The 12,902-nt window shown below is 39.4% G+C and overlaps 1 protein-coding gene across 10 annotated transcripts in view; it reads right to left on the reverse strand.

The window, feature by feature from the left end:
- TLK2 (tousled like kinase 2) overlaps nt 1-12,902 on the reverse strand; it is an 84,888-nt gene that overhangs the window by 50,520 nt on the left and 21,466 nt on the right. For 8 of the 10 annotated variants that reach the window (XM_036340077.1, XM_036340075.1, XM_036340074.1 and 5 more), the window contains 4 exons: nt 12,562-12,633; nt 11,484-11,553; nt 10,431-10,474; nt 9,656-9,751 (listed from right to left, as the gene is read on the reverse strand). In XM_036340077.1, the coding sequence (XP_036195970.1) occupies nt 9,656-9,751; nt 10,431-10,474; nt 11,484-11,553; nt 12,562-12,633 (282 nt within the window). The remainder of the gene's footprint in view (nt 1-9,655; nt 9,752-10,430; nt 10,475-11,483; nt 11,554-12,561; nt 12,634-12,902) is intronic. The other 2 variants (XM_036340082.1, XM_036340079.1) reach the window with 1 other exon arrangement.

A 12,902-nucleotide genomic window follows, 5' to 3' on the forward strand; every position in this document is an offset into this window, starting at 1 on the left:
TCAGTAAGAAAAAACAAGTACTCTGAGAAATAAATAGACAAAGGACCAGGACAAGCATTAAAAGAGAAATCCAAAGGCCATCGAATATATTAAAAAGTGCTTACTATCAGTAATTAAGAAATGCAAGTTACAACAAAGCATTTTTCTCACTGACAAAGATTATAATGATAAAATTCAGTATTAGAAGGATATGTAGAAACTAAGACTCTGAAACTGCTAATAAGCAGAAAAGTGAGCATATTCTTTGACTTGGGAATTATACTTTAGAAATTTATCAAAAGGAAAAAGATGTGTAAGTACAAAGATATGTATATACAAGGACATTCATTACAGTACTACTTATAGAATATAAAATGTTTATAGGATATTGGTTAAATAAATTAATTACAACTAAAATAAGAAAATCTATCACATGAACATACATGCTCTATAATAAAGAGCTAATATGCTAATTAGACCGGACTGCAGAACGACCTTCCAGAACGACCTTCAGGAATGACCAATGGGCGGGGCCGCGGGGCCATGAGGCAGCTGGGCTGCAAGGGTCAAGCCCCTTGCACAAATTTCGTGCATCGGGCCTCTAGTGTGTATACGTATATGGCCACTAAACTCTTTAATAATAGCGCTTTTGGAGGGGACTTTCTATTTTACCACTTCTGAATTGTTGGATTTTTAAAATATGTATATATCCCTTTATCAGGAAAAGCTATTTAACATTTTCATTTTAGAAAGTGAAAATAAAATAACCAAAATGATCCTGAAAAAGGAACTCTGAGTAGAGTCCACCTTGTTAAGACCAACACTCATAGCACAGCAAATGCAATGGTTTAAATTCAAGCTCCAGAACACTTGTGACACCCATTCATAACAATATTCTCACTAGTTGGATGAATGTATCTCCAAAGCCACAATACTCAAATTAATAATTCTATTATGTACTTAATAAGTATTTGCCAAGAGCTGATATGTAGTGGGGCCTTGACTTACGAGTTTAATTCGTTCTGTGATGGAGCTCGTAACTCAAATTACTCGTATGTCAAATCAATTGTGAACGAGGGAGACACGTGATGCTGGGCTGATGTTGTGGCATTCACTGTGACGTTCGCTGTGCCAACTAGCGGTGGGGTATCTGAAGCTGGCTCGTAACCCGAATTTTAGCTTGCAACTCAAAGCAAAAAATTGGCTGAGAGGCAGCTCGTATCTTGAAAAACTCGTTAGTTGGGACACTCGTAAGTCAAGGCCCCAATGAATTTAAAACTATATCTGGAAATAGATCAGGCTACGATATTTGAACCAAACACCTTCCCTTAGAAAACAGCACAAAGTATAAAAAAAAGATATTAAGACCATCAAAGACTTGATTAAAAAAAAGGGATCCACCAGTGTAAAATCTAAGGGAAATGAGAAACAAGACAAGTAAAAGAAGCACCAACGTCACATTTGCCCTAAGGGTACCTGCAAATCTCTTTAATTTCTATTTCTAGGGCATCCTAGTGCTAAGCAAAAGTCACAGACAAAAGCCCACCCTGTTCAATAAGGAAACTGTTCCCACTTCAAGCTGGGCTTCTGAAGGGCTAGTAGACACTCCTAGAAGAAAAACTGACACCACCCTAAAGGAGCTGCAAAGTTGTCAATGAAGGGACAGGGCTTCCCTGAGAAATGTTGGCTCAATTCAAATCAGTACTGCCTGGGTGGTTGAGACAAACAAAATAAATAAAACACATACACAAAATGCTAGCCATAAATTCAGCAGTTTAAACCAGTATTGGATTAGTACTTTCTAGGCCAAGCACGTCAAACTCAAAGGCTAACATGGGCCAAATAAATGAGGCATGTGGCCCACGGGCCATGAGTTTGAAATACTTGCTCTAGGCATTTGGAAGAAGCAAATATTCTCTCTGGAGAAACACATCTTTATCCCAGCTCTCAAAGAAATTTCACTAATAATTTTTCAAGAATAAGCAGAATGGAGCAGATTTTTGTGGATGACCTGCTGCTCTCTCATACTGCTGACATTATTGAAATAAATGCTCATATGATTAAAACAAAAAAAAAGAAAGAGGATCTTTTTTTTTCAATATACAACATAAATTATTATCAGAAAAAAAAAAAAAAAAGAATAAGCAGAATGATGTAAAAAAATAAAATGAAGCATAAATAAATGAAACCCTGCCCTGGCCAGTGTGGCTCAATTGGTTGGGCATCGTCCCATGCACCCAAAGGTTGCCAGTTCAATTCCCAGTAGGAGGTGTGCAAGAGGCAGCCCACTGATGTTTCACTTTCACATCAATGTTTCTCTCTCTCCCTCTTCCTCTCTCTCTAAAAATTAATTTAAAAATCTTTGTTTGTTTTCTTATCTTTATTATAGAGAGTATTACAGAGGTCCCCCCATTGCCTTTAGCTACCAGGTTCTCATACAGCTCCAGGCCTTCACCATGCTATTGTCTGTGTCTATGGGCAATGCCTATCCTATCTAATAATAGACAAACATGGTAATTAACCTTAACTTCACTACCCTTCCCATTGGCTAATCAGGGCGATATGCAAATTAACTGCCAACAAAGATGGCGGTTAACCGCCAACAAAGATCGCGGCTAATTTGCATACACAGGCACAATGATGGGAGGCAAAAGGGGAAAGACGGAAGAATGGTGGCAGGCAAGAGCCGGGGGTGCCGGTGATCGCCATGGCGATCAGAGGAAGAGAGAGCCAGGGTGCAGGACCCCTGGGACCAGGTGTGCCGGCTGGCCTGCGGCCCCCTGATCTGCGATGGTGAAAGGAGGGGCGGGGCCCCAGGCACAGAGGCACCCCAGGCACCGGGTGCAGCTGTGCCTGCGGTCCCCTGATCTGCGACCGTGAAGAGAGAGGCGGGGCTGCAGGCACGGGAGATCGGGGCTGGTGGGGCGACCGCAGTGGTCCGCCAGCACTCACGCCCCCAACCGGCTCTCCCTGGGAGTCCGGAGCGGAGGGCGCTCTTCCTGGGAACCTGAAAATCCGCCTCCCAGGGCAACTGCGCAGAAACCAAGCCTGGCAAGCCATGGAGAGGGTGACCTACCTGGAGGCCACACAGCTTTTATAGTTGAAGTCACCCTGGATGGAAGACTGGGGATCAGAGTCGGCCAAGTCAGCCATGGAACCCCAGGTCCCCACTGAATGACTAGAGCACATGGACTTCAATGGTCCTCGGTCACTTGCTGAGCAGCAGTCAGCCTGGACCAGGAATCAAACCCAAAACCTGACAGAATGGAACCCAAACCTTTGCTATGGCAGAGGAGCTCTGACCCACAGCAGGGGCCAGGGCACCCAGAGGGACTTTGTTGAGGGGCCCTGATAGGCAGCCCACAGCGCAGTGGGTTAGAACCTCCTCCTGATACAGCAAGGTTGCAGGTTGGATCCCTGGTCAGGGCACAGACAAGAAGCAACCAAAGAGAGCATAGTAAGTGGAACAACACACTGATGTTTCTCTCGCTCCCTTCCTCTCTCTAAAATAATCAATCAATAAAAATGAAAATAAAAAATAAACCCTCTGGCCCTAACCAGTTTGGCTCAGTGGATAGAGCATCGGCCTGTGGACTGAGGGGTCCCGGGTTCAATTCTGTTCAAGGGCATATACCTTTATTGCGGGCACATCCTCAGTAGGGGGTGTGCAAGAGGCAGCTGATTAATGTTTCTCTCTCATCGATGTTTCTAACTCTCTATCCCTCTACCTTCCTCTCTGTAAAAATCAATAAAATATATTTAAAAAAAAAATAAAAATAAACCCTCTGGCTTGCAGAGTTGCTAAAACAGAAAGCAAAGTCTCATCCTTTCCCGTTCATTCAACAAATACTCATATGCTCCTTCAATAATCACACTGGGAATGGGTGTTTGTTTGTTTGTTTGTTTGTTTGTTTGTTTTGGTTAATCCTCACCTGAGGACATTTTTGCATTGATTTATTTTTTATTTTTTATTTTTTTTACAGAGAGTGGAAGGGAGGGAGAACGACAGAAACTAATATGAGAGACATCAAATGGTTGTCTCTTGCTGAATCCCCGACCAGGGCCCTGGATTAAGCTGGCAACCCAGGTATATGCCTTTGATTGGAATCCAACCTGGTACCCTTCAGTCTGCCTGCAGAAGCACTATCCACTGAACCAAACCAGCATTTTTTTTTTCTCTTTAAGTCCTCCTCTAAGGATATGTTCTTTTCATTGATTCTAGAGAGAGAGGAAGGGAGAGGGAAAGAGAAAGAGAAACATCGATCAGTTGCCCAAGCAACCCACAACCTGTGTATGTGCCCTCACCTGGAATTGAAGTCATGACCCTTTGGTGCATGGGAGGACACTCTAACTACTGATCCACACCAACCAGGGCCTGGAGGTACCATGAGTTCCCTCAGAGGGAGTGCTGCTCATCCAGAAGCCGGGCTCATGGCTGGTGAGTGCAGCGGAGGTGGCAGGAACCTCCGCGGCAGCACTGAGGAGCAGTGAGCCGAGTGGTAGGGAGCAGCAAGCAGGCAGGTGGTAAGGAGCGAGGGGTCCCAGACTGTGAGAGGGCACAGGCCAGGCTGAGGGATACCCCCCCCCCAACCCCAGTGCACCAATTTCGTGCACCGGGCCTCTAGTCCTATATAATAAAAGCCTAATATGCTAAGTGTCTAGTCATCTGGTCAGCCATTCAATCAATCAAAGCATAATATGCTAATGATATGCTAAGGTTGCTCAACTGCTCGCTATTTTGTGCACTGACCACCAGGGGGCAGATGCTCCAACAGGTAGGTTAGCTTGCTGCTGGGGTCTAGCTGATTGTGACTGAGCAAGACGGGCCTGATAGGCTCCAGAGCCCTCCCACGGTCCCTCCCCTGCTGGCCAACCTCCTGCATCCCTCCCCGGCCCTGATTGTGCACCGGTGGGGTCCCTCGGCCTGGCCTGCACCTCTTGCAATCTGGGACCCCTCAGGGGATGTTGGAGAGCTGGTTTTGGCCTGATCCTGCAGGCCAGGCCGAGGGACCCCACTGGTGCATGAATTCGTACACTGGGCCTCTAGTATGCATATAAAATCTTTGATTAGTCTCTTCGGCACACCCCCTTCCCCTTTGAGATTTGTCAGTCTTTCATATAGATGTCTCTCTCCCTTCTTCTCTTTCTAAAAATCAATAAATATTTTTAAAGAAAGAAATGAAGCCCCAGGCAACAACTAGGAAAAACAAGAGACAGCAGAAACAGATTTATAAAAATTTCAAATACTGAAATTATCAGATACAGATTATAAAATAACTGTCTATTACAGGGGTCCTCAAACTTTTTAAACAGGGGGCCAGTTCACTGTCCCTCAGACGATTGGAAGGCCAGAAAAAAAAAAACTATGAACAAATTCCTGTGCACACTGCACATATCTTATTTTGAAGTAAAAATACAAAACGGGAACAAATACAATATTTGTATTTGCATGTGGCCCGCAGGCTGTAGTTTGAGGACCCCTGGTCTATTAGATTAAAAAAAAAAGACAGGCTTTGAAATACCTGCAGGGAAATATAACATGAGGCAAAAGCAGATTTAAAGTAATTCATATGTAAAAAAAAAAAAATGCAGGTTATGATTATTACAAAAATGCAGGTTATGATTATTATTAAAAACTGTGTTTTTGTGTAACTATAAATCTACTTTGGCCCTACCCAGTATATGAACAAAAACTAAGAATTCACTGGGATTCATAGCAAATCAGATACAACAAAACAGAGAATCTGGAAACGGAAAAGCAAGAAACTATCCAAAATGTAGCACACAGAGACCAAAAGAAAATAGAAAAAGAAGCTAAGGGGCATGGGGACAAAGTAAGACAGTTTAACATGTCATTAATTGGAATTTCATAGGAGGATAAAAAAGAGAACAGAGATAATATTTGGAGACAATGGCTAATAATTTTTGAGAAATATTACAAGACACCAACCCACAGATACCAGAAGCCCAATAAATCAAAAGCAAGCAAAATAAAAGGATGCATCATAGTGAAACTGAAGAACACCACATATTTCAAAAGCAGCCAGGGAAAAAAAGAGCAAATACTTTCAAATAAATAAGTAAATGAATGCTATTTTCTCAACAATAGCAATGGAGCCAGAAGATAATGATAAACTAAAAAAAAATTTTTTTAAGTGCCAGTATAGAAACATAGACAGCAAAAACATCTTTCAAGAATAAGGGGATAGTAAAGTTATCTAAGCAAACAAAAACCTAGAGTTAACTTAACCTCCAGCAGATAAAAAAAGAATACTAAAGGAGCAATTTGGGCAGAAGGAAATGACCTTAGGTGGAAGGTATAGGAAGTCAAAAGGAAAGAAGTACAAAGAAAGATTGAAAAAAAAAGTGACAGTATAAAATGATAATGTTTTACAAGGCTAAAAAAAGGCAAAATAAAAACATACCACCATCACCAAGTGAGTAGCAGGTAAATTGAGTTAATGTTCTGAGGTACTCATTTATTTGGGAGGAGAGTAAAGTTAGTTACTAGTAACATGAAACTTTGCCATATTAAAGACATATGTGGTCATTTCTAAGAGAAACACCAAATAGGATCAAGCTACTAGAAAAGAAATAATTGAAATGATTTAAAAAAAAAATCAATCCAAATGAAAGCAAGAAAGAAAAAGGCCTATAAACATTTAAAAACTACACAACAGGTAGGATAAATAGAGAACATTAAATGTATTTAGGATAAATGTTGAAGTTAAAAAGATTTTTAGAATAAAGGAAAATTTCAACTATATGATATTGTCAAATACACTGAAAACATAATAATGACAAGTTGACAGTATAAAATGCTTATAGCATACAATGGTTTGGTTATACTAAATATCACATAAACTGCATTAGAGCAAAAAAATCACAAGAATTGAATAAAGGCACTTAATACACAGAGCAAAATTTTAAATATAGGAAGAAACAGACAACTCCTCAAATTATGAAAGACGTGATAGATAGTAACTGATAGAACAAAGAGCCTAACTGATAGAATCAGAACACAAAAGATTTAAACACTGATTAAATATCATGGTTAAGGCCCTGACTGGTTTGGCTCAGTGGATGGAGCATCAGCCTGTGGACTGAAAGACCCCAGGTTCGATTCCAGCCAAGGGCATGTACCTTGGTTGCGGGCACATCCCCAGTGGGAAATGTGCAAGAGGCAGCTGATCGATGTTTCTCTCCCATCGATGTTTCTAACTCTCTATCCCTCTCCCTTCCTCTCTGTAAAAAATCAATAAAATATATTTTTTTAAAAATATCATGGTTAAGGGTTCCAGCCAAGATGATGGAGAAAAAAATAATAAAAGCACATAGTACTATGACCTGCCCTCCCCCCAAATAAAATAAAAAACAAAACACATCATGATTAACAAAACTGACTTAGTGACAAAGTTAAACTATTTTGTTTAGGGATGTGTACATGGATGATCAAACCGTAAGGAATAGCAAATAATCACAAAAATTAAAATAGCAGTTGTTTCTAGTGTGTGTGTGTGTGTGTGTGTGTGTGTGTGTGTGTGGCGGGGGGGGGGGGGGGTTGTGATCGGGGAAGAGCACATACAAGTTTCTAGGAAGCTGGAAATAGTTTATTTCTTGACCTAACTAACAATTACATGAAGTTAACTTTATAGTGATTTCCTGTAAGCATTTTTTGTGAAAAACCAGACAAATATTTTAGGCTTTTCAAGCCATATACTCTCTCTACCATATATTCTTCTTTGTCTCTGTAACCCTTTAAAAACCTAACTCATTCTTAGCTTGCCAGCTGTAGGCTACAGTTTACCAACTCTTGCATTAAAATGCTATTTTATGTACTTTTTTTTTTAATCCGCACCCGAGGATATGTGCAATTTTTCCATTGATTTTTAGAAAGAGTGGAAGGGAAAGAAAGAGACAGAGAGAAACACCGATGTGAGAAAGACACATCGATTCGTTTCCTTCCGCATGCCCGACCAGGGCCAGGAGCCTGCAACTGAGGTATGTGCCCTTGACTGGAATCGAACCCAGGACCCCTCAGTCCACAGGCCGACCCTCTATCCACCGAGCCAAGCCAGCTAGGGCTGTTTTATGTACTTTTGCTTAAATTAAAAAATACAAAAAAACTACTGGGGGGGTGGGTGGGGAGCTAAAGTAATTCTTTTTTTTCAATGCTTATCCAAGGATATGTTTTTTTATTGATTTTAGAGGGGGAGAAAGGAAGAGGGGAGGGGGAAGGGAGGGGGAGGGAGAAACATCAATGTGAGAGAGAAACATCAGTTCGTTGCCTCCCGGTACTAGCCCTAACCATGGGTCAAACCCGCAACCTGGGTATGTGCCCCAACCGGGAATTGAACCTGTGACACCTTAGTGCACGGATGACATTCCAACCAACTGAGCCATATGGGCCAGGGCACTAAAGCAATTCTTTATCCATCTATTCTTCTGTTTCAAGATCTTGAATACCCACTGTGTGCCAAACACTGTTTTGGGGTGTTAAAGACTGAAAATTGAACAAGGTATTATCTTGCCAAGATATTCCATATCAAGTAAGAGAAATAATTAAAATAATTATACCTTTATGTAAAGTAGTAAGTACTGTGATAAATGAAAATAACAGTAAACAAAACAAAACCAAGCCCTTGCTCTCATGGGATGAACATTCCAGTGGGAGAAGATGGGCAATAGATAAATCATATAGTTAAAAATTAAAACATATAACTTATAAATAAATTAAAATGTATTAAAACTACACTATACACCAATTATGATGAATGATCTACAATAACACATAACAATATGGATGAATCTCACAAAAGTAATACTGAAAAAAGGATGCCAGACACAAGAGAGTATACTGTATGATTCCTTTTATACACAGTACAAAAACAGGAAAAACTCATCTATGCTGTTAGAAGTCAGGATAGTAGCTATTCTAGATGGCAGGAAGAGGTCTAATAACTGCAAGGGAGCATAAGGGAGGTTTCTGGGAGGCTGGTAATAATTTCCATTTCTTGTGCTAGTATAGTTCGTGAAAATTCAGTAAGCTGTGGGGGCCTGTCCTGTGCATTGTGGGATGTTTACCAGCATCCCGGGTCTCTGCCCACTAAATGCCAATGGTACCTCCCTCTGCCCCTAGTTGTGACTAAAAATTATGCCAACGTTGGCAAATGTCCACTGAGGAGCAAAACGATCCCCGGGTTGAGAGCCACTAACTTGGCTATAATGTTTTTAAGACCTTCAGATTCAAGGCAGGAAACAAACCTATCTCAAATTTGTACAGCATTAGCTCCTCTACTATGTCACTGATTAGGACTTGAAAATAATTAAAATGCCAGGAGCTGACCAAAATTTTTTTTAAATATATTTATAGGAACATAAAAGTTTGTCAAGGATAAAAAAACTACTGTTTGGATAGGAAACCATTTCCTTGACAGAACACTGAGCTGTAGGCTTAGAAGGAATTTATTATACTGAGAACAGAGTTAGCTCTTGTAAAATGTTAATTTACTATATACAGATTTGAATCGAAGTGACTGATTCAGAGGTAATATTATGAACTTTTCTCCTTACTGCCTCATTCCCCTTGAGTGATTAATTTAAGAGAAATTTTGCTTGAGTGTTCCTGGGTTTGTCTCCTGCAACAGGTGTCAAATTTCTCCAGGTGAATGCTTACCGGTAAGGGATTGGATAAGGAATGTTGCGGTGAGGATCGTGCAACTGGTGGAACACTTCTGCCAGGGCTGGTTCCTGGCCCGCTTCCCCCAGCAAACTGGCCAACAGGGAAAAATGGATATGAATAATTCAAAACAGTACTATGCTTCAGATAAGGAGAGTAAAAGATTAATACACAAACAGGTCTTAATTATATATGGACCCTCTAAGTCAATACATCTTATTCTAGAAAGAAAATGCCATGTAAGTCAAATTTTGCTATATTTTCTGTGAGATTTTTAAGAAGGAACTCCAGCAGAAATGTACCAAGAAAACATGGCTAGAAATGGTTTTGAAAAATATGAGAAGAATGTTTTCCCTTCTTGTCACAAAATACATGAAGCAGAAATACAGTGGTCTAGTGGATGCTAGTGTCTTCTTTAGTAACCACTGACGATGGGTCAGTGAGCACACTACATGTCCCACTGGACTAAAGAGAAGAGTCCAAGTTACTCAACTTCAATCTTTGTAAGACATGAAACCTAGTCTGGCCAATAAAAAAATCACCTCATTTGTGAATTTTTATATCATCACAGACAAGATACATCATAATCAAATTTAAATTCAGAAAGCCAGCAGCAGTTTCCTCTTATAGAGAGAAATCGGATGGCATAAGACTGATGAAGATGGGAAGGGCAGGAAAGCATAGTGAAGGAAAAATATTGCTTTCTAAAGCCTTAAATGAAGCAAAATTTTATTTAAAAATAGACTTCTCTTCCCCCCAAAATTTAACTTACCTCAAAGTAATCACTAATTTTATGTCCCCTAGGTGTGCCTTTCCCTGAAAATGAAACCAAAGTAAGTATAGTTTTTTCAATAACACACAGGTAAACTATCAAGCACTAAAATGTACTATGTACTCAATAACTGCATACATTGTTATCAATTCAAGTGCTGGTTTTACTTTTGACAAATGAGCCAAAATACCTAGCTCATAAGGACAGGGAGCTTCCTCTATATAAAGACTGAATAAGCAGTGAAAGACCTTATCACAGCTTGCTTCCCTTTAAGATTTGTTAATCTTTCTTTATAAATTCACTTTTATGTCACAACTGTGAATCAAAATAAAAGTAATCTATAACCCATACCCCCAACTAAGAGAACAAAGAATTCAAAACAAACTCATTTAAAGTAAAGGGTTTATTCTATTTCACAAGACTTTGTGACCTTGTCATTTTGGGAGAATTCCCCCTCTCATCCCAAAAGTAAAAAATTAGTAGATTAAAAAAACAAGAAAAATGCAAATAGGCTGGGACTTCTATTACAGGAGGCAAAGGAGAGTGGAGGGGGAGAGCCAAACCATTTATTCTTTCTTTATATAAAGATATTTGGCATTAGAACTGTCACATCTATAGATTTATTCCACTGAGTGCCAGTGTCCAACTAAATAATTGATATGGAAAAAGAGTAGGTGGAAAGGACAGCCAGGTAAATAAAACCATTTCTGAGCACCTATTATTAACAAATCACTGATCTAATGCATAGTTGAAGCTCCAGTATAACCTCTTTTCTGTACAATAGATGTTTGGCCTGAAGAAAAAAACCTGTGGCCAGAAGATCGTTAACTTACAACAGGAAAAACATGAGTCCCCAAAGAACTGACACTGTATTATCAAGTGTATATCAAGTGGCAAGTCTATAATAAACATCATGATATTCCCTTAAGGTACAACATCTCCTTTGTTAGGAATCCCTGCATACAAATGAATTACCTAGTGTGAGATGGAAAATTCTATCTAAGTACAGTACATAAGAGTTTACTATTTTTATTGGTGTGAAATTATTACTACCTTGGCTAGTTTCATATGGTTCAGCTTTTCTTTTCCGGTTTCTCTGGTCATTCTGTTTTTTCTCAGGAGTCTGTTAAATACCATATAAATCACAATTAGCATTGTGTCAAATTTTTCAGGTTATGAAAATTAGAGAGTATGAGAGTATATACAAAATATCAAATTTATAAGGAGATTTAACTGGTACAGACAAGTCGTAAATCAGTGTCCTGCTCTTAGAGCAGGGTCATGGAAAGTATAAGGTCTGGAACCACATCATCTATACAATTCTTGGCAAACTGCTTAAAATATCAGAGCTTCTATCTACTCGTCTGTAAATCAGAGTTGCTGCAAAGCCTAAATAAGATATTTTTATAAAGCACAAATGTAGTACAAATATCTAGCATACTGTAGGCTTGCCAAAATATCCTAACAGCTGCTATCTACTTTATAAGAGCTTAAATCCAATTCTTTTTCCAAAAAGGATAGACCTGCATAATCAATCAACTGGCTCTAATTTATTGAAAGTTCTGTCAAAATGCAAAATAGGTAGCTGCAGACTTGGACCCACATCCATGCAGCTGGGTTTTTTGCCAAAAAAAAAAAAAAAATTCTTCAAATTCTATTATTAAAGTTGGCCAGGCTACATTGCTATACTGACCCACACATCTGTGTACTAACAAGCATTAAAATTCAAGGGCATCTAAACTAATTCAGATACAACTGCAAATTTTTGACCTTTATTGATGGCAACTAAGCAAAAATTTAAAAGAAATACAGACACAAGGGGTGAGGGAGGTGGAAGAGGATATAGGGGGAATAAATGGTGAAGGAGACTTGACTTGGGGTGGTGGACTCATAGTACAGTGTACAGATAATACAGTGTTGTGGAATTGTGTACCTGAAACTTGTATAATTTTGTCAGTGTCACCCCAATAAATTCAATAAAAAGGAAAAAATTAAAATTAAAAAATACAGACTCAAAGAGCACACAACTGAAACAGCACACACCTTAACAGCACCCCTGGAGTTATATTATCTTTTATCCCAGACTGAAACTGGGAATATGAAAAGTTCTGTAACAGATCTGGCTTCTTACCTCTACTTCTTTATCACTCAAGGACCCCACACTGCACAAGCTCTGGTTTGAAGACTCGCTATTAAGTGGCCCCTGAAAGACAAAAAAAAAGAATTAAAAGAAACTAATTTAAGATAACAGCAAAAGTGAGGAAGAAACCTGTTGATTTTGATGTCTAAGTCACCTGACTTAGAAGCCAATGGGTAACTACAATGTCTCTAAGTCAACTTGAAAAGAACTCAACTACAGTACCCTCATGTTAAAATTCTCTAACTACTATTTTCAATTCCTTTATAAAACGCTGTACTTGTGTGCAGGTTTTCTCTGAGTACATGTCGTGAATTCATTCTTTAAGAAAAATA

The sequence above is a fragment of the Myotis myotis genome, unplaced genomic scaffold, assembly GCF_014108235.1.
Source record: "Myotis myotis isolate mMyoMyo1 unplaced genomic scaffold, mMyoMyo1.p scaffold_m19_p_17, whole genome shotgun sequence".
Taxonomy (NCBI): domain Eukaryota; kingdom Metazoa; phylum Chordata; class Mammalia; order Chiroptera; family Vespertilionidae; genus Myotis; species Myotis myotis.